General features: G+C 48.5%; 1 protein-coding gene across 1 annotated transcript in view; it reads left to right on the top strand.

The window, feature by feature from the left end:
* Pik3r6 (phosphoinositide-3-kinase regulatory subunit 6) overlaps positions 1-21,151 on the top strand; it is a 37,422-nt gene that overhangs the window by 458 nt on the left and 15,813 nt on the right. The window contains exons 2-10 of the mRNA XM_042693131.1: positions 7,667-7,765; positions 13,101-13,184; positions 13,752-13,843; positions 14,268-14,336; positions 14,972-15,104; positions 15,251-15,320; positions 16,282-16,465; positions 19,139-19,310; positions 20,524-20,610. Coding sequence (XP_042549065.1) covers positions 7,753-7,765; positions 13,101-13,184; positions 13,752-13,843; positions 14,268-14,336; positions 14,972-15,104; positions 15,251-15,320; positions 16,282-16,465; positions 19,139-19,310; positions 20,524-20,610 — 904 coding nt within the window. The 5' untranslated portion in view covers positions 7,667-7,752. The remainder of the gene's footprint in view (positions 1-7,666; positions 7,766-13,100; positions 13,185-13,751; positions 13,844-14,267; positions 14,337-14,971; positions 15,105-15,250; positions 15,321-16,281; positions 16,466-19,138; positions 19,311-20,523; positions 20,611-21,151) is intronic.

The following is a 21,151-nucleotide window of genomic DNA, read 5'->3' on the forward strand; positions in this document are numbered from 1 at the left end:
GAGCCTAAGTGCTCTCCCTTAGCTTTTTTGCTCAAAGCGGGGACTCTACCACTTGAGCCACAACTCCACTTCGGGCTTTCTGGCGGTTAACTGGAGATATGAGTCTCATAGACATTTATGCCCGAGCTGGCTTTGAACCATGATTCGCAGACCTCAGCCTCCTGAGTAGCTAGGATTACGGGTATGAGCCACCAGTACCAGGCCAGAGGGAAATGTTTTAATGTCCATTTTATAGGTCAGGATACTGAGGCTCCAAATGAAGCGACTTGTCAAAGATGGCAGAGTGGCTAAGCGAGCAGCACACTCAAAGGGAATTGCCTGGGATACCATCTGTGTCCCTTCTTGGGCATGCTCTGTCCGTCCCTTTCCTGGGTAGGTAATAACGGCCTGCTAGCTTGGCTGATGTTCTCCACATATGCGGATGAGGCAACTGGGAAGGTGGCCAGTCCCAGAGCCTGGTAAAGATGTGGCCTCTGTCCCCAGGAGTTGACCTTTGCCCAGGTTGTTGGGACATAGCCATGATTGCAGAAAGCAAAAGATGTTAGGGGGTTTAGGGAGATGAGGCTGTGCAGAAAGTGGGAGATAATGAGAGGTCAGGTGCAAAGTCAGATAAAGACTTTGAGATATGCTTCCAAATGCTACTATGAAAGAGGGTGGGCCTGGTATGCAGAGGGGAGGCTGAGGCCTCCCAGCTGAAGGGGGCAGAGGTCACAAATCCACAGGGGCAGAAGAGTGCATGCATGGGCCAGGCTTCCAGCTAGAGGTTCTTGTAATGCACAGAGATGCTTGTGCAGGCCACAAGGCTATAAGTAATTGTCCTCCTATCCCTTTACTTCTCCTCCTGCTTCTCTTTCTTTTTTTCTTTCTTTCCTTCCTTCCTTCCTTCCTTCTTTCTTTTCCCTCTTCTTTCTCTTCTTTCAGTTTTCTTTTTTCTTTCTTTTTCTTCTCTTTCTCTTTCTTTTTCCTCTTCCTCTTCTTCTGCGCAAAGAATTACACTCAGGGCCTTGCCCTCGCTAGGCAGAAGCTCTTCCACTTGAGCCAGATGCCCTGTTCTCCATGTGGTTTTCAAATATCAGCTGACTTAGTCTTCATGACAGTCTTATAAGGGAGATTCTTCCCAGCTGTATGTTCATATTATTTTATTTAAGTGTGTGTGTGTGTGTGTGTGTAAGACCTAGGGCTCAAACTCAAGACCAGAGAACTTTCCTTTGATTTTGCTGCTCAAGGCTGGCACTCAACCAATTGAACCACACTCCCTCCACTGCTGACTTTTTTTTTGTTTTTTGCTGGATACATAGAGAGAGGAGGAAAATGCTTCATTTTCCAATGGAATCAAGTCAGGTCAGCCTCCTCAGTAGCCAAGTAAAGCCACCAGCCCAAATCACCCTAGTGACAGGGGAAGAACGGACCCTGGCTGTGTGGCTGTGGTGCTGTGCTACACCTAGGCCCCCCCTCACACACACACACACAAACTAGGGCCTGCACTCTCCGCACACGTACTGGCTCCCAGAAGGCACCTGGCCAGCATGGCTCCGGAGCACCCACCCCTCTTTGCACTTTCCATTCAGCATCCATGTTCCTTACACTCAGGCCTTGGGAACAATGGTCATGTACACACACACACACACACACACACACACACACACACACACACACACACTTCACTTCTTCCCAGCCAGGTGTTTCCTTCCCAGCCAGGCAGGAAACCAGGGATGCAGAGTCCTTCCTTCCCTAGCCCTCCTCTGGAGCCTCTGGAGCCAGTGGGGATAGGGCTGAGTGCAAAATCTAATCTGCCCACAAAACCCCCCAGGGTGGGGGTGGGGCTGACACAGCTCTGGTGGCTCTGCAGGTCACTGCAGTGTGCCCAGTGCTGGGCTAGCAGGGTCTGCTGTGAGGGTTGTTTTCCAGTGTGGGCACTCCTGGAGGCGGAGGGCTGGGGTCTTCTGTCTAGGCAATCTGACTAGGAGCTGAAGGCAGGGGCTGGTGGGCCTGGACTCCTCTGAGCTGAAATCTGATCCCCCTCACCCCTTTCCTCAGCCCTTCCTCTAACCAGACTGTCCCACATGAGCATCCACCAGCCACAGCTGCCTGCACGCTCTCATATGCTTTTCCCCACTGTTTTGCCCACTGGCTGTGTATGTGCCCTGAGATCATTTTATTTTTTTTCTTTTTGCACCAATGTTCTGGATTTAAGAGAGAACAAACACATGCTCTCTGGACCCCAGTTCACTGGGTATTGTCTTCATTTGTTTGCTTCATTCTAACTTTGATCCCATCCTTTCATCTAGAAAAGTGAAGGATCTGTGTGTGTGTATGTGTGTGTGTGTGTGTGTGTGTGTGTGTTTGTGTCTATATGTATGCACACACGCACGTGCCAATACTGGCGCCTGAACTCAGAGCCTCATGCTCTCTATTTTGTCTCTTATGCTGGTGCTGTACCACTTGAGCCACACCTCCACTTCTGGCTTTTTGTTGATTACCTCGAGAAAGAGCCCACAGATATTTCTGCAGGGGCTGGCTTTGAACCATGATACTCAGATCTCTGTCTCCTGAGTAGCCAGGAGCACGGGGCTGCTATCCATTCTTGGAAAGATGATTTTGAAGACACCCTAAGCTGTACACAAACCAAACCTATGGAGAATCATCTCCTAACACCCCCCACCCCACACACACACCACTTTTCCTCCCCCAGGGTACTGTCTCCTGAAGAGTGGCAAGCCAGCCACCCTCCCTAATTGGGACTTTGCCTCTGCTGTGCTCTTTGGTTGGGACATTTTTCCTGTAAATATAGCATAGTATCCCTCGTCTCTTTTATTTTTATTTTATTTTATTTTTATTGGTCATGAGGCTAGAACACAGAGCGTGGGCACTTCCCTGAGTTCTTTTGTTCTAGGCTAGTGCTTTACCACTTTGAGCCACAGCCCTACTTCCAGTTTCCTGGTGGTGATTTGGAGATAAGGGTCTCTCTGACTTTCCTGCCTGGACTGACTTCAAACTGTGATCCTCAGCTCGCAGATGCCTTAATAACTAGTAATACGGGTGTGAACCACCAGCACCCAGCTTTTAAAGTTAAAAAAAATAAAGTCTACAATAAACTCAAAGTGCAATCTGGAACCTCTCATTCTACTTCCCAATTTGATTGTTTTTTAACTCTTCATCATCCTCTAGTCAACAATTTAATTATTTAGTTGATTGTCTGCATCCTTAGAACAACCTTTATCCAAGTAGGCATTTTTTCCTATTTTTACTTGATACTGTATCCCCAAGACCTGGAACATTTTCTGACCCCTAGAAGGAACTCTTATAAATATTTGTTGGATGGATGGATAGATGGAACCACACACTTAGGCAGTCCTTAGTGAAGGCCTAGATTTTTCCTTGTGGTCAGTAGAATCTAATACGCAGGGTGAATGAATGAAATAGCTAATGGATGCTTATGGTGGTAGAAGCAAGAGGCTACAGTCCCCATTGATAGAAGCCATGTTATGTCAGCTGCTGAGACTCTTCCTGAAATGGCAGGGGTTGATGACCTGCTGTCCTGTGAGGCTGCGTCCTTGTAGTTACCATGGAAACTGGGGGAGGGCAGAGACTGTAATATGCTATCTAATTGGTCAGCCCCTTGCCCATCATTTTGTGGCATGAAAGCAACAAGCAGACATGGAAACCTGAATTGTCCAAGATGGGACCTGAGTTAGATAAGCCACCACAGGTGGCCAAAGTGGCCACCATGGAAGTGTCACTTTCACCATTATGTCTGTCTCCCTAGTTGTTTTTTCTTTTTTCTTTTTTTGAGGGGGGCGGAACTGGGGTTTGAACTCAGGGTTTCATGCTTTCCCTGAGTTCTCTCACTTAATGCTGGAGCTCTACCTTTCAAGCCACACCTCCACTTCCAGCTTTTTGATGGTTAATTGGAGGTCAGAGTCTTTCAGATTTGTCTGACCAGGCTAACTTCAATCCTCAGATTACAGCCTTCTGAATAACTAGGATTTCAGGTAGAAGCCACACCCAAGTCGAATTGTGATTTTTTTTTCTATGCAAAATCTGATTTTTTTAAAAAAATGTTGACCACACATTGAGACTTCTAAATAGTGCAGGCTTTTTTTCTCTCTCTCTACAAGAACTAGATGGACCAAGTAAGAAAGATGCTTGCTTTTCACTGTGGAGTTGCTCCCACCTTTCAGCCTTTTGCCCTGGATACAGACATGGTCTCCAGGGTCTTTCTTGGGAGCCTGTGGTTAGAGAGACTTGTTTAAACATCAGAGTAGGAGGGGTACTCCAGAGAAACAAATCTACTGGCTATGCACCTATATGAAAAGGAATTTATTGTAGGATTGGCTCACAAGAGTGAGGAGGCAGACAAGTCTCACAATCCACCATCCATAGGCTGAAGGTCCAATAAAGTTCCCATGCTATAGTTCTTGGCTTTCTTGTTCCTGGCTGGTGCTCTGCCAACGGAGCCACACCTCTAGTCTGGCATTTTGCTGGTTAATTGGAGAAGAAATCTCACAGACTTTTCTGCTCAGGCTGACTTGGAATCGAGATCTTCCAGATCTCAGCTCCCTGATTAGTTAAAATTATGTGAATGAGCCAATGACATCTAGCTCCATGTTGTAGTTCTCATCTAGGAACCCGGGCAGTGAGGGGATGAGTTTGTGTCTGAGTCTGAGCCTGGAGCCCTGATGTCTGCAGGCAGAAGATGGGAATCTCAGCTCAGGCAGAGACCATATTTACCCTGTTTTCACCTCGTGGCTCTGGGATATCAAAAGATGGGGTGCTGCTCCCTCCCCACCCCACACACACACCCAATAGGTATGTGCTTCAAATGCTCAACTCTTCCACAAACACTACCATAGTTGGAGAGTTGAATGTTTCCCCAAAGACCCATTATTAAAGTCTTGGCACCCAGGTAAAGCTTCTGGGAGGAGAGGGACCTTTAAGAGATGGGCTTACCATGAAGGTTAGAATGTGTTTGTGACTTTAAGTATCACTATCTTACAAGACTGTGACGTTTGTGAAATGTATGTAATCACTGAATCACAATTTAAAAAGTAAAATAAAATAAAAAGGGGTGGGCTTAGTGGGAGGTCTTTGGGGCATTGAGGGTGTGATCTCAAGGAAGATTGTGGCACTTCAGGCCCTTCCTCTTTCCCTTTTGTTCCCTGGCTTGTGAAGGAAGCAGATTTGCTCTGTCATCAGCTTGAACCGCAAGGTGCTGCCAGGTCAGAGGCTCACAGCAATAGATCAAGTTAATTGTGATGGAAATCTCCAAAACTGTACGGTAAAATAGACCAGCCAGGCTCTGGTGGCTCATGCCTGTAATCCTAACTACTCAGGAAGTTGAGCTCTGAGGATTGCAGTTCAAAGTCAGCCCCAGGGCAGCAAAGTCCATGAGACTCTTCTCTCCAATTAACCACCAGAAAACCAGAAGTGGTATTGTGACTCAAAGTCTTAAGCAAAAAGATCTCAGGGACAGAGCCAGGCTCCAAGTTCAAGCCCAACAACCAAAAAACAAAAAAAAAAACAAAAACAAAAAAAAGATAGACCTTTTCTCAGCATAAGTTAACCATCTCAGATACTTTCTTACAGTAATGGAAAGATGATTAACACACATCCTAACAGCCATACCCAGAAATAATGTTTTGCCAGCTATAGGAACATCCCTTTGCCCCATCAAGATGACCCATAATTTTGCATGTTGTGGAAATTATGTCTGTGAGGTGTGATTCACATCTTAGTGATAGTTCAGGCATGTGAGAAGTCTGTTCTAAGAGCCCTGAGCAACTAGAGACACACTGTGGTGTTTAAAAGTCACTGATAGGTAGACCAGTAGTTCCTGAAAGCAATGTCTCATTCACTTATCTCTAAACTGTCAATGCTGCCCAGTGCCCTGCCCCCATAGATAGCATTCCATGAATACTCTGTTGTACTCTGCAATCCCAGGCACCCACAAGACTGCCAAGAACTAGGAAGAGAGCCAGAAGGGCCTCTGAGCCCCCTGAGGAGATGCTGTAATCCAAAAAAAGGAAGTCCTACACTTTTTTCATACATCGACCTCTTAGACTTGCTATTATCTATATGCTCAAGACAATGACTTTGTGGTTAGCCGGCTTCCCGGCCTTCAGAAAACTAGCTGTTGTGTAGAAGAGCAAAGATGACTAAGGCAGGTCTATAGCCAACACAGAAGGCAATTTCCTTAAACTTAGAAAGAGGCCCTGTCTGGGCAGACCAATGTCGGAGAGTTTCCTTGGAGGGATAGGTGGATGAATTACAAAACCTTCCCTTTCTGGGTAAATTGCAGAAAGGCCAATAGAGTACTAGACTGAAGTAGAGCCCATTCATTCCCTACGCTCAGGACCCAGACAGCACCATGAAGTCAAGGAACAGAAGAAGCCTTGACTGAGAGGATAGAGGCTGCCCTGCCCACAGAGCGCCTGTACGCCTCCCTGTTTTGTGGCCAAGTCCAATCAGCTCCCATGACGAGTCTAAGAGGCAACTCCCAGAGCCTTGGTTTGGTGAAGAGGGACAAACTTCACTTATTTAAGAAATGTATCTTCTTCCTGTAGGGAAGACAAATGTGCTGTTGATACATTTTGCTAATGAGCGGAGTTTCCATTTCCTGTCCCCGGTACAAGTTGATTCCCTGTCCCTTCCCCTCCCATCCCCTGATGTGGTCAGCCTCAAAGGACAGGAAGCCAGCTGGCTTAGGGTAGAGTGCTTGCCTAGTATGCATTAAGCCTTGAGTTCAATTCTTCGGTACCACATACACAGAAAAAGCTGCAAGTGGTGCTGTAGCTCAAGTGGTAAAGTGCTAACCTTGAGCAAAAGAAGCTTAGGGGCAGTGCCTAGGCCGTGAGTTCAAGCCCCTGTACTGGCACACATACACACACACATGCAGAATAGCTGATATTTTTAAAAAGTTGAGGTATGTTCCATATGTCAGAAGCACCAATTAAGAAATTAAGTATAATTTAGGGGTAGCTGGCCCTGGATTGGTTTAGGTATCCTAACCTACAGATGCCAAGTCTCTTGTATAATTTGCCGTGATGTTTTCATATAACCCATGCACACCCTAACATTTACTTTAAATCGCTTCTAGAACCTTAACATACCCAATGCAATGTAAATGCTATGTAAATAGTTGTGATACAACATTGTTTAGGGAATAAGGACAAGAAACTAAGTCAGTTATGTGTGCAGTACGGATGCAAGGGGGTTTTGAGTGGTTTCAATCTGGTTGGTTGAATTGAACAGATGTGAAACTCAGATATCTGAAGAGCTGACTGTATTTCTAAACAAATCTAGACTTCTCACCATTTAAATACATCAGCATTATTTAAGCATTACTTCTAGGAGCTGGTGAATTCCACCTGTAACTTAGCTACTCAGGAGGCTGAGATCCAGAGGATTGTGTTTTGAAGCCAGCCCAGGCAGAAAAGTTCTTAAGATTCTATCTCCCATGAGCCAGCAAAACTCAAGGCTGAGGGCATGGCTCATGTGGTAGTGCACTTAGCCAAGCAAACATGAGGCCATGAGTTTGTTTCTTATTTAAATATTGGCTTTCCTACCATACACTAGAAACCCATCCCCCGAGAGCCACGCTATGTCTCACATGCGCACATTTTCTGTACTCACCACACATCCTCACCATCTGTCTCTTATTTTGCAGAACCTCTGTGCAGAAAAACAACCACGCCACTTTCCATTCTTCTGCCTGAGACAACCACATCCTCCTCCCGTATCCCACAGGCTTCCATGGAGGGCTCAGGTCAGTGTGGTGGGGAGGAGGGTCTAGCAAGCCTGGCTGAACTCCTGAAGAATCAGGTGGACCTTGGGGCTGTCACCCCTGCACTCATCCAAGTTGCCAGTCTCCAGTTCAGCTGGCCATGAGTGGGGACCTTCTGAACAATAGGCAATGGGAAAGTAGTAAGAAGAGCCAAGGCTTGGTGCCAAATTATTGTGGTTAAATAAAGAATCAATATGAATATTTATGGGGCTGGGAAGGTGGCTCAGTGGTTGAGTGCTTGTCTCACATGCATGAGGCCCTGGGTTGGATCCTTGGCACCACATAAACAGAGAAGGCCAGAAGTGGCACTGTGGCTCAAGTGGTAGAATGCTAGCCTTGAGCTGAAGGGCTCAGGGACAGTGCCCAGGCCTAAAGTTCAAGCCCCATGACCAACCCAAATATAAATGAACAAATAAAAGAATATTTACTTTGTTCCAAGGATCAGTGAAAGCACTTGACAAATATTAACTAATTTGCTCTCCTCCAATGGGTATTATTATCTCTTACTGTAATAAAAGGGAGAAGCAGGGGTATGGTAAGGTGAGCATGTGTAGGGAAGGCACTCTGCTTTACTCAGCCTAGCCACTTAAATGTTAATCACATTCAATAGTGCCTACACAGACTATAATGTTTGACCAACTACCTAGGCACCCTGTGGTCTGGTCAAGTTAATTCACAGAATTAGATATTACAAGTGGGCAGAAGGTAACTTCAAGAAGATATAGATCAGTTTTCTTGAGAAAAAAAAGATGCCCAGGTTTCATTTAAATCAGGGTGGACCCCCCAAAAGAATTTGGAAACTACTATCTACCATTTGGCTCCAAGGTCACATTTCTGAACACCAAACATATATATATATATATATATATATATATATATATATATATATATATATATATATATATATATATATATACTTTCTCCAGTTTTTGTTCTTCTAAATCTCCTCCCACCACTTCCTGAGGACAAACCAGGAGTCTTGCTGCTGTCCTGAGACTGTGATCTTCCTCAATTCAGATAAATGTCCTCTGTGAGCATTGAGCATCTTGTCACCTGACTCCCTTCTTGTCTAACACAGCAAGGACACAAAACTTCGATCTAGACCTAGAACAGTCATTATCACTTGAACCTCAAGTCAGAAGCCCCTGAGGGACTATAAAAAGTTCTGCAGTATGTTCCCACCCACCCACCCTGTAAAATCTGATTTAATGGGAGGGAGGGGATTTTTTTTTTTTAACATCATAGGTAGCTATGATATGCACTCAAGTTTGGGGAAAGGTGAGCTCTCCTTATGGAAAGGAGTTGAGGAAGGATTTTTCTCTGTGTAAGGTCACAGGAAAAGGAGGGTCACTGGGAAAAGGCAGGCTGGGAGTGGGAAGTCTTAAAACAGATTTGAATGGCCTGGAATTGAGGAGCAGGTGCTGAACTGTGAGGGATTCTACCATAGTCAAGATCTTACTAGCTTCTCCCTTTTGCAAGGGTGTTTGTTTCGGTGTTTCAAACCCCAGGGTGCACATAACTGTATATACATAGTCTCCTTGTGTCCTTTCCCAGTAAATACATGTAACTTTGATGGACAAGCATCTCACGAAGCAAGCTCTGCTTCCGACAGCTCTGTCCCCTCTGAGACTAATTTTTCCACCTATAAAATGAGAAGAAAGGTTCGAAGATGCCTCTAGGTCTGACCTTTGGCAGTTGAAGAGGTAGTGTGGGACACAGAATGCAATGAGACTTGGAATCTAGCAGGCAGGATCGTATTTGTACTGCTAAACTCAGCAGGACTCTAATCCCAATTAAATGAGTTACCCATGGGAAAATACTTTGTATATCCAAGAGTCAACCAGAGAAGGTAACAGCAGCGGACCCAAAATATCAGAGGAGCAGCCCAATAAATACTCCTTCTGCCTCCTAGCACAGGACTGCGTGGCTCCAGTCATGCCAGGCCCCAGGGATCTTCTCTCTATGGCCTCATCTTCAACATGTGTCTTCTGAGGTCACTGTGGAATGAGAACAGTATGAAAGAGAGTGCAGAGAAGTTTATGACCAGACCTGCAGATGACACACATCTCATCTACCACATTCCATAGGCCAGAATTAGTCACATGGTTCCTCCACCTCTCCCAAGGGAGACTGGGAAATGTAGTCTTTTTGTCCACTTGCAAAAGAAATGAAATCAAGTGGATGAACATATAATAGCACTATCTTTTAAATGTCACTGTTAAAACTTAACAGTAGGCTGGTTGCTGGTGGCTAATGATTGTAATCTTACTTAGGAGGCTAAGATCGGAGGATCATGGTTTGAAGCCAGCCTGGATAGGAAAGTCTGTGAGACTCTTATCGCCAAGTAACTGTCAGGTGGTAGAGAGCTAACCTTGAGCAAAGAAAACCTAATGAACAGTGCTTATGCCCTGAGTTCAAACACCAGTAGAGGGCAAAAACAAGTAAGAAAAATCCTCTAATGCTAATAGCCTACATTCATGGATGAAAGAGAGGGAAATAACCACGGATATCACTTGTTTATTGACTTCTCTGAACCAAGAATATTCATCATGTATATTATATGTGGACAATATACATATTTGAAACAGCACACCAGAAATATCCCATCTCTTTCTTCCCTTTGTGTGTGTGCATGTGTGTGCACGTGCCTGCCAGTACTAGGGCTTGAACTCAATGAACTTTTTTGCTCAAAGCTAGCACTTTACCACTTGAGCCATCTCCTCTAGCTTTTTGCTGGTTAATTGGACATAAGCATCTCATGGACTTTCCTATCTATGCTGGCTTTGAATCGGGATCCTCAGCTGTCAGCCTCCTAAGTAGCTGAGACTACAGATGTGAGCCACCACTGCCTGGCTTTCCTTCTCATTCGTTGCTTCATCCAATCCCATCAAGACTCAAATCTTCCAATTCCCAAGATTAGTATGAATTCTGGTGTTGTCGCCTGGTAGTGCTTCCTATTCCTGAGGGGTTGCCGAGGATCCTGGGACTTATGAGGTCTAGTTTGCCGGGTTCTCACTGCCTGAGGAGATGGAGGCTCCTCTGAGGACCTTCTTGTGTCCTGACAAAGGCCATCTAGAAGACCTTTGCTGTGGCATTTGAAGGCATAGGATCCCTTCACCCCATCTTTACTACCACGTGGAAGCTATGTTTCCAGTCGACCCTGGGCTTCCCTGTTCCCTGGAACCCCTTAACTCCTCATGGTCTTGAGGAGTCAAACATCCCCCCTTTCCTGGGGCTCCAGTGGCTCATGCCTGTAATCTGAACTACTCAGATCTGAGGATTGTGGTTCAAAGCCAGACCAGGGAGGAAAGTCCCTGAGACTCTTATCTCCAATTAACCACCAGAAACTCCAAAATGGAGCCGCGTGCAAAGTGTTAGAGCCTTGAGCCTTGAGCAAAAGAGCCCCAGGACAGCACCCAGACACTGAGTTTAAGCCCCATGACCAACAAAAAACAAACAAAAAGCACCTTTAAAAACTTCTGTCCTTATTCTAATTCCTACCCTTTGGGGACAATCCAGCTTGATGGGCCCAGTTAGCTAACTGGAGGTCTGCAGGGGTCAGACAGGACATGCAAATGAGAGAGCAGGATGGTGGGGGACAGTGGGAAATGCGAAGTAGAGAAACAGCCTCAGAAGGAGCATCTGCTCCCTGGAGCCCTCAGCTGGCCCTTATCAGAACACAGAACACAACGTGTGCCCAGTGTCAGTCAAATTTCCGGCTTTCTAGACTTGCCAGGCACTCAGACTTTCATTCAAAATCTTCTGACTCATGGTTGTTGGCTTCTATTTCATCTTTTAAGAGAGACTTCACAAACCCCAACAAAACATGTCTGCAAGCCACATTTAGCCTGAAGGAAGCCTGAAGATCTGTTCCTGTTGTCCAGACTTTTGAAACAAAGTTTGTTCAAGATTGTCTCCCTAGCCTACTGGCAACTTCTCTCAAAACTGTCCCTGAAATATAAACATATCATTCCTCTTGCAAAACAAGGGAGCTTAGGGCTCAGAGATAAAGGCTTGGCTGCCCTTCTAATGAGGATGAAAACAAATCGTCACCATTTTAAGTCTGAAGCCCACGAGAAGGGGATCAGTGAGGCAGGGGGAAAGAAAAGGAGAAGGAAGGAGGGAGGAAGAGAAGGAGGAAGGGGAGAAGGTGGGAGGGAAGAAGAAAAGGAGATATAGAGAAGAAAAGAAGAGAAAGCAAGGAAAGAAGGAAGGGAGGAAGGGAGGAAGGGAGGAAGGGAGGAAGGGAGGAAGGAAGGAAGGAAGGAAGGAAGGAAGGAAGGAAGGAAGGAAGGAAGGAAGGAAGGAAGGAAGGAAGGGAGGAAGGGAGGGAGGGAGGGAGGGAGGGAGGGAGGGAGGAAGGAAGGAAGGGAGGGAGGGAGGGAGGGAGGGAGGGAGGGAGGGAAGGAGGGAGGGAGGGAGAGCAGGCATGGGAGGAAAAGAGGGAAGGAGAGAGAGAGAGAAAGAGAGAGAGAGAGAGAGAGAGAGATATTAACCAAGCTGAAGCACCCAAGAAGAAAATAAGCTCTTGAGATGAGCTCATTTTTCAGACTGGGTCCCAAGTGGCCAGCAAGATTCCTGGCAGCCACATCAAACAGGGAAACCCTGACAAGTGTGTTGTGTGTTGTCTAGCCACTAGAGACCACATGCTATTCTGTAAAGAGAATATTGGCAGGAACTGGCTGCCAAGGGGGGATTTTCATGTAGGGAGGTCCCCCATGCTTCCTGCCCCGGTCTGAATCTTCCAAGAAGTGGATACGGATTAGATGTGCAAGTGACACTGGAACTGATGATGCTCCTGAAAGCCTTTTCTGGGTCCTGGAGTACCAAGTTTGTTAGGCCAAAGAATTTTAGAGCCAGGTGCTGATGGCTCAGGCCTGTAATCCTAGCTACTCAGGAGCCTGAGGATTGCACTTCAAAGCCAGCCTGGGCAGGAAAGTCCGTGAGACTATCTCCAATCAACCACCAGAAAACTGGAAGTAGAGCTATGGCTCAAAGTGGTAGAGTGCTAGCCTTGAGCAAAAGAGCTAGGGACAGTGCCCAAGGACCAATTATTTCTAGATTTTTCCATATAATATTTTAAATAGATAACCAAGGGTAAATAAAGCAAAATCTCTTGGGTCAGGGAGGAATTTCACATGGGCACCCGTTGAAAAATGCTGGTTTTGCAAAGAGCACTGGGACAGCAAAAGAAAAGGTGTCTTCTAGCCCCAGGGGGCGGGGGGGGGGGAGGGGCAGGAGAAGCTGGCAGCTCTAGCAGTGGCCCAGGGCGAGGGGACTTTCTCAAAGCTCTCTTCCTCAATGTCTTGCCCACCAGATGTGGAGCTGGACCTGCAGAGGAGCGTGCAGGCTGTGCTGCGTGAGCTCAGTGCCCCGGCCACCACGCTACAGAGCAACCAGGGTGAGAGCTGGCCTGCAGGCAGAGCTACCCCCGTGGGGCAGCTCAGGAGAGGTCCTCCCAGCTTGGAACTCACCAGGAGGGGCCTCCAGTCTATCCACCTTCTCCTGCTGGAAATACCTGGAGCCCTGAGCATCCACAAGCTTCCCTGCTCCTGGTTCACTGTTACCAGTATCTATGGGCAGGGGGTGGGGGGGAGCTTCTTCTCACCACCTTCCCCAGCACACCCAGCCCCTCCCTACCTCCTCCCCTTCAGCAATCCACAGACCCCCCCCCCATACACACCTGGGGTACACACCTGCAGACAGCTGCTGCTCTGAAACACAGACACACACACACACACACACACACACACACACACACACACACACACCTGTCCCCAATTCACCCCCCCCCCTCCCTTCTGCCTTGGGAATTATGCCACTGGCTGCTGATGGGATGCCTCCCTGTGGGCCTAATGAGCCGCAGGGTCAAAGTCATGGCCTGGGTTGTGGGGTTCAGGGTCATCTCCTCTAAGAGCCCCCAGCCCCGTCACCCCATCGTGCTGGGCTCCCCTGTCCCCTGGCCCAGGCATGTGGAGATGGTCCCTGCACAAGAAGGTGGATCGCGATCCTGCTAAAAGCCCAGTGTTGGTGCGCATTCTGCTCCGAGAGCTGGAGAAGGTGGGTGTGTGCAGGCTTGAGGGAGTGAGAGGAAGAGAGGGGGACCACTGGGATGGGCCTGAGCTACAGCCACGCAGAGCCCCCAAATGTGGATGATCAGCTTCGTTTTTATCAGACATGTTTGTGTGTGTGTGTGTGTGTGTGTGTGTGTGTGTGTGTGTGTGTGCGTGTGTAAGAGAGAGAGAGAGAGAGAGAGAGTGTGTGTGTGTGTGTGTGTGTGTGTACGGGGGGCTTGAACTCAGGGCCTGGGTGTTGTCCCTGAGGATTTTTTTGCTCAAGACTGGTGCTCTACCACTTGAGCCACAGCTCCACTTCTGGCTTTTTGGTGGTTAATTGGAGATAAGAGTCTCATGGACTTTCCTCTAGGTGGGATTACAGGCGTGAGCCACTGCCATGTGCCCAGCTGGGCTCTCCTGTTTTGCAGGCAGAAGGTGAGGACCACCAGCACGTCCTCATCCCCTTGCTGCACACGCTAATGTACGTGCTCACCAAGGTGAGCCGGAGGGGCCCCAACGGGGAGGGAGGCAGCCCACGGCCCATGAGTACCTGAGCTCCACACTCTCCTCTTCCCTTAGTGACTGCCTGAGTGAGCCTAGGCCAACTCCTGGCAGCCTGCAGCACCCCATGCACTTTCCCCCTCCCCAGAGATGAAGCTGGAGGGCAGGGAGGCACTCAGTGGCTCCTGGAAATCCTTGTGCTGTTCATATATGTGCTACCCGGTTGGTCCCTATAGGTTTGCATGCCCTGGGGAAGGGCATCAGGCAATCGGGGCCCTGAGGCTGGAGAGGCAAGAGAACCTTGGGGGCACTGTGGGTATCAATGCCTGTGGGATGCAGGGGAGCAAAGGAGACCCCAGAAGGAGTTCCAAGCTTTTGAGCCTGGTGAACCCCCAACGTGTACCTCCCTGCATAGGGCAGAAGGATTAGGAGGGGAGTTCATCCCAATGGCAGGCATGGGATATATTTCTATCAAAGGGAGGTCTCAAACCTACTGGCAGAAGAGGCTAGAAGGTGTGAAGAGGCAGAGAGGATCCCCTCCTCTCTCCCCCCTCCCACCTACCTCATCCCACCCAACGCCATTTATGAATGAATGGCTCTCTGTGTACCCCAACTTCTGCCTTTCCCCCAGGCCACGGGAGTCCCTGAGGAGCTGTACCAGAGAAGCTACACCTTGTGCACCAGGTTGCTGACCCTGCCTGCCCCCTACTGCACAGTCGCCTTGGACTGTGCCATACAGCTGAAAACAGAGACTGCCGTCCCAGGTGAGAGCCCGAAGGCCTAGGCTACCAGACAAGCAGCACTTCCAAGACTGCTTCTTTTCTCCAGGATGCCAGGGAGCTCCAAAGTCTCCACAGCAGCACCTTGTAAGGAGGAAAGCTGGCTGGCTGACAGAGGGTCTGGTTTGCAGGGACGCTATACCAAAGGATGGTCATTGCTGAACAGAACCTGAGGAGCGAACTGTACCCCTACCAGGAAAGGTGAGAGGGCCCAGGGTGGCTGCCACCTTCAGCCTCTTGAAGGCGCTGGGAGGATTTGTGATGGGAAGATACAAGAGGCAACTCATGCTCATGTCATACACATCCCAGAAGGGCAGTGCAGTGCAGTATGTTTGAAGAAAGCATTTAGCCCAGCCCATGCCTTCCCCAGAGTAAAAGCCATTGGACCAGGATGCTTTAGTAGAGAGGGTTTCCCCCCCCCCCCACCCCAGTCCTGGGGCTTGAACTCTGGGCCTGGGCACTGTCCTTCAGCTCTTCAGCTCAAGGCTAGCGCTCTACCACTTGAGCCACAGTACCACTTCTGGTTTTCTGGTGGTTATTTGAAGATAAGAGTCTCAAGAACTTTTTCCTGTCCCGGCTGGCTTTGAACTGTGATGCTCAGATCTCAGCCTCTTGAGTAGCTAGGATTACAGGCATGAGCCACTGGCACCCAGAAAGAGGATTTTTTTTTAACTAGAATTCCCACAGACATGGGACTCGATCCCTGCCCCTGGTGGAAATAGTGGACTTGCATGGCTGAGAACACCACCCTCCACCCTTAGAAAGATGGAAAGTTCCTTATTGTCAGCCTCACTCCAAGACTTTTGAAGATCTTTTTTTATGTACTGGCATGGGGGTGAGGTCGTAGGGCTTGAATGCAGGGCCTGGGTGTTGTCTCTAAGCTTTTCTGCTCACCACTATGAGCCACCGCAGTTCTGATTTTCTGGTGGTTAATTGGAGATTAGAGTCTCATGGGCTTTTCTCCCTGGGCTGGCTTTGAACCCTGATCCTCACATTTCTGCCTCCTGAGTAGTTAGGATTACCAGCACCCGGCCTGAAACTCTTATTTTTAAGAGGAGTTGAATGCTACACCAAAGACCCAAGTCCCTAGTTGGGGGGGGGGGGGGGGGACACCCACCAAGCTTTGTGGTGCCCACCAGTGGCCCTCTACCCCTGCCCCCAGGGTGCTCCTCTTCGTGGACCCGGAGCTGGTGTCTGCCTCAGTGTGCAGCGCGCTGCTGCTGGAGATCCAGGCGGCGCAGGAGCAGCAGAGCCCTGAGGCCTGCATGCGCCACGTGGTCGCCCACGCCCTGCAGGCCGCCCTGGGGGAGGCCTGCCATGTAGGTGCTGTGCACCGGAAGCTGCAGGTAACTGACATCCATCCGGGCCCTTGTGTGTCTAGGCCAATCACTGCTGCTCACTCCCGGTGCCTGCTTCCTGTCCCCTGTCCCTGTAAATCCTTACAGATCACCAAGGAGTATGTGGTTGCCAAGGCACGTGCGTGTGAAAAAGGAGAAGAAAAATGAAAGGGGCTCAAGTTCTATATCTAGGGAGCATAGCAATGAACTTTTTGGTTTGTTTCCTTAATAATGGCTCCCATCTTATAATAGCTTGTTTATTTATTCACTGTTGGGGCCTAAACACTGTGTTAAACCCTTGATGTCACATTTTAAAATTCTCCCCACAGCATTGTGCAATGAATGCATTCATCCTCTACCTCAACAGATGGGGAAACTGAGGCCCAGAGAGGTTGAAAATTTTCCCTGGAGTCACCCAGCGACAAAGGGACTGAACTAGGATTTGAACTCTGATCTCTCTGATGTCAAGCTTATGTTCTATTATGTTCTAGCCTCCATCCCCACTCCTTTGGGAAAAATAGATCAAAAGCGGTAACTTTTTTATGGTTATTATTATCATTATTATTATTTTGCCAGTACCAGGATTTAAAATCAGGGTCTCTCAGCCTGCTTACTAGGCTGACTCTCTACCACTTGAGACACTCCTCCAGCACAGAATTTTACTAATGAATTGGGTATTGTAGATTTTTCAGCCTGGAAACTGGCCTTGAATCATGATCCTCCAGGTCTCAGCCTCCTGGGTAGTTAGGATTACAGGGTAAGCCACTGGTACAGAAACATAAAGTTTTTCTACACTATCAGAGACATGGCACTTGAGAACCTATTCCTTCAAAAATATATACTTTTTTCTGTAGTATTAGGACTTGAACCCAGGGCTTCCCACGAGTGCTATGCTACTTAAGCCACCCCCTCGGCCCTTTTGCTTGCTTTTTTTTTTTTTTTTTGGTTCTGGGGCTTGAACTCAGGGCCTGGGCACTATCCTCGAGTTCTTTTTACTCAAGACTAGCACTCTACCAATTTGAGCCACAGTGCCACTTCTGGTTTTCTGGTGGTTAATTGGAGACAATAGTCTCACAGCCTTTCCTGCCCAGGCTGACTTTGAACCATGATCCTCAGATCTCAGTCTTCTAAGTAGCTAGGATGACAGGCATGAGATATCATAGCCCAGCTTTTGTTTGCAGTTTTAAAGATAAGGTGCCCCTAATTTTGCAGGGTCTGTCCTTGAATTCCCAACCCTCCTGCCTCTGCTTACCTAGTAGCAGAGATAACAGGCTTATACCACGATACTGGATGGAAAATATGGACTTTGGGTGGTTTCACCACATTCTGTCTTATGCATGTGCTGTTACATAGCCAATGCCCTGTTGTTATGCAGCATCAGCTAGCTCCCAACACTGCGTACTTCTTGGCTCTTCTGTGATTTCACCCCAGAGTTTGCGCAGGACCTGGGGAAGCCCAGCAGACCAAGGACAGCAGAGAGTCAGCCACAGGTGCTGAACATCTTGGAAGGGGAAGGGCTGCTGTCAGTTGGGAGTGACCTTTTGTGGGGTGTGATGGACACTCCAGAAGTTGGGAAAGGCTGAAGTGAATAATAGCTAAGAGCTTCTGGGACTCAGAGACCTGGAGCTGCCTCTGTGGGAGGGGCCAGGATCCCATTTAAGGGTCCACTTGTCCACAGCTTCTCTAAACTTGTCCCCGCTGTCCTGCCCCAGGAAGGACCCTGCTCTGCCCATCCCAATACACCAGACATGTGGCTCTTCTTGCTGTTTGCCCTCTGGAAACCTCCAATCCTCAAGTCTTGTATTCTTTGGCAGAAGGGGCAGGGCGGGGCGGGGGGGGTGCCGGCACCTGGGCAATGTCTTTTCTTTCTTTCTTTAAAAAAAACTATTATTATTATTATCTTTACATAATTGCATCAAAGGAGCTACCATTCAACAAATCAGTTTATAAATACAATGCATCTTGATCAATGTCATCTCTTTCATCATTCTTCCCCATCTCTCCCAACCCAACTCCTCCCCTAACCTTCTGTTACATTCTTCCTAAGAACACCCTCTGTACATTTGAATTTTGGTGTCTTATTCATTTAAAACAAAGCGTATAAAAAGAGATTACAGGATACATTCACCAGAACGTTATCACAGCACCAGGCTCAGTCAGTGTGTGCAAAGTGGAATATTACCCAGCTACTTAAAGACAGAAACATTCCACAGAAGCACACTAGAAAAATAGCAAGCTCCAGATGTATGTACAGAGTAATTCTCTCCCTCCCTCTCTTTCTCTCTTCCTTCTTTCTTTCTTGCTTGCTTGCTTGCTTTCTTCCTCAGTCCTGGGGCTTGAACTTAGGCCTGGGCAATGTCCCTGAGCTTCTTTTGCTCAAGGCTAGCACTCTACCACTTGAACCACAGCGCCATTTCTGGCTTTTTCTGTGTATGTGGTACTGAGGAATTGAGCCCAGGGCTTCATGCATGCTAGGCAAGCACTCTACCACTAAGCCACCCTCCCAGCCAGAGTAATTCTCTTGCTATGTACTGCTGGGATGCTCCTTAAAGTGACAGGCCACCAGCTGTCTCCCCATCGTAGGGTATGAGAGGCAGGGGGACCCCCAAGCTGTGGCAGAGCAAAGACCTGGCCCTAGAGCTAGGCCGGGCCTTGGGCTCGGATATAACCCCTTCCCCGCAGGCCAGCTCCCGCCGCATCCTGGAGCACTATTTCCACGCCGTGGTGGCAGCTGTGGAGCAGGTGTCAGCGGGCGAGGCCAGCGAGGGCCAGGCGGCAGGACACCTGCAGAGGCTGGAGGAGATTTACCACTCGCTGCTAGGGCCTGCGGAGGTCGCCAGGGCGCGCTGCGCAGGTAAGCCGCCTGGAGGGGGGCGTGGACAGCAGGGGGCGCTGGAGAGCAGCGCTGTGCCTGTGATTCCTGGGATGGGGGCTAGGGGTTCCAGAAGCCTGGGGACTTGGCTGTACCACCTTCCCCCAAGAAGGTGACTGATTTGTCTATGCTAGCCCACACCTTACAGAAGACCTGCCATGCCCAGTAACCATGCCTTAGGTATATTCAAATCTACATATATTAAATCATCTAACTTGTACAGTAAACTAATGAGATTAGAACCTATCATCACACATCCCCCCCCCCCATTTTACTGGGAAGGAAACTGAGTTAGGGGGGGAAAGGTTTTAAAAAAAAATCTTACCCAAGCTGTCACCTGGTGACTCGCCACCTGGTACTCCTGGAGGCTGAGATCTGGAGGATGACGGTTCCAGGCTAGCCCAAGCAGAGAAGTTTTTGAGACTGCATCTTCTAACTAATCAACAAAAAAGCCGGACTGGAGCTACAGTTCAAGTGGTAGAGCCCTAGATGTGCAAGCAAGCCAAGCAAAAATGCAAGGACCTGAGTTCAAGTCTCAGAACTGACAAAAAAAAAAATATTGTTCAGGCTGGGAAGGTGGCTCAGTGGTTGAGTGCTTGCCGTGCATGCATGAGGCCCTGGGTTCGATTCCTCAGCACCACATAGGCAGAAAAAGCCGCAAGTGGCACTGTGGCTCAAGTGATAGAGCGCTAGCCTTGAGCTGAAGAGCTGAGGGATAGCGCCCAGGCCCAGAGTTCAGGTTCCACGACAGACAGAGAGACAGACCAGACAGACAGACAGACAGACAGACAGATAGATAGATAAATTCTTGTTCAAGAGCACTCAACTAGGAGTGCCAAGAGGCAAACCCAGGTGTCTAGAACACCCTGAAGAGAAAGTCTAATGGAGCAGACATCAGAACTACTTATGTCACAGATCTGGGGTTCCTTTTAAAATATTCTTCAAGATTTGCTCTATTTGCATACGAGCTAATGGCATGATGGGCGCAAGCCCAATGTGGATGGGGAAATCCACAACAGCCCAGCAATGGTCAGAAGATTCTGGAATCTTTGTGGAGCACATCAGCTTTTAGAAGCAGGGACAGGAGGGGTTGCCATCCACACCCCCACACCCCAGGATCTAAGCAGGAAGGAGAGCAGAGAAGAAACCCCCAGCCCTCATCTCCATGGGCCCCACCATCTGCTCCTCTCCTCAGGAGACCCTCTCCAAGACAGGCCAACAGGCATGCTGCTGCCCAGCCCAACCATCACCTTCCACCTGTGGACCGGCCAGGAGCAGCTCTGTACGTGCCCGTGGGAGATGGCTGGACTGGGGTGGGGAGGGTTGTGCACATGTGTTCGTGTGTGTCTGTGCATCCATGCATGTGTCCGTGTGTCTGTGCCCGTGTCTGTGTGTGCCTCATAGCCACTCCTTGCTCTGCATGGCTGGAAGGACAGCTGGTCTCCAGGTAACAGTGCCATGCATTGGTCTCCAGACTCATGGGCCAGGAGCTTGTGTTGACACCAGCCAGGCCTATGTCCCCAGGAGAGAGGGAGGTGCACATGAACCCACACAGCACCCTGAGCTGGGGAGGCCCTTCCAGGGAGGCCCCACCCATCACACTCCTTCCACTTGATGTCCCACCCCCATCCCCTTGGCTCTTCTTGAGGATGCAGGGACCTGGGTTCAAATCTTAAAAGTTCCTTTTGCATGCTGGCTCATGCTAGATAGACTCGATTTTCTCTAAGCCACAGTCTCCTCATATGCCATACATATATATATATATATATATATATATATATATATAATATTTTTAAGTGAACCAGGTCTGTATAACCTAACTA

Source organism: Dipodomys spectabilis, unplaced genomic scaffold (genome assembly GCF_019054845.1).
Source record: "Dipodomys spectabilis isolate Male_0828 unplaced genomic scaffold, ASM1905484v1 ptg000004l, whole genome shotgun sequence".
NCBI lineage: Eukaryota > Metazoa > Chordata > Mammalia > Rodentia > Heteromyidae > Dipodomys > Dipodomys spectabilis.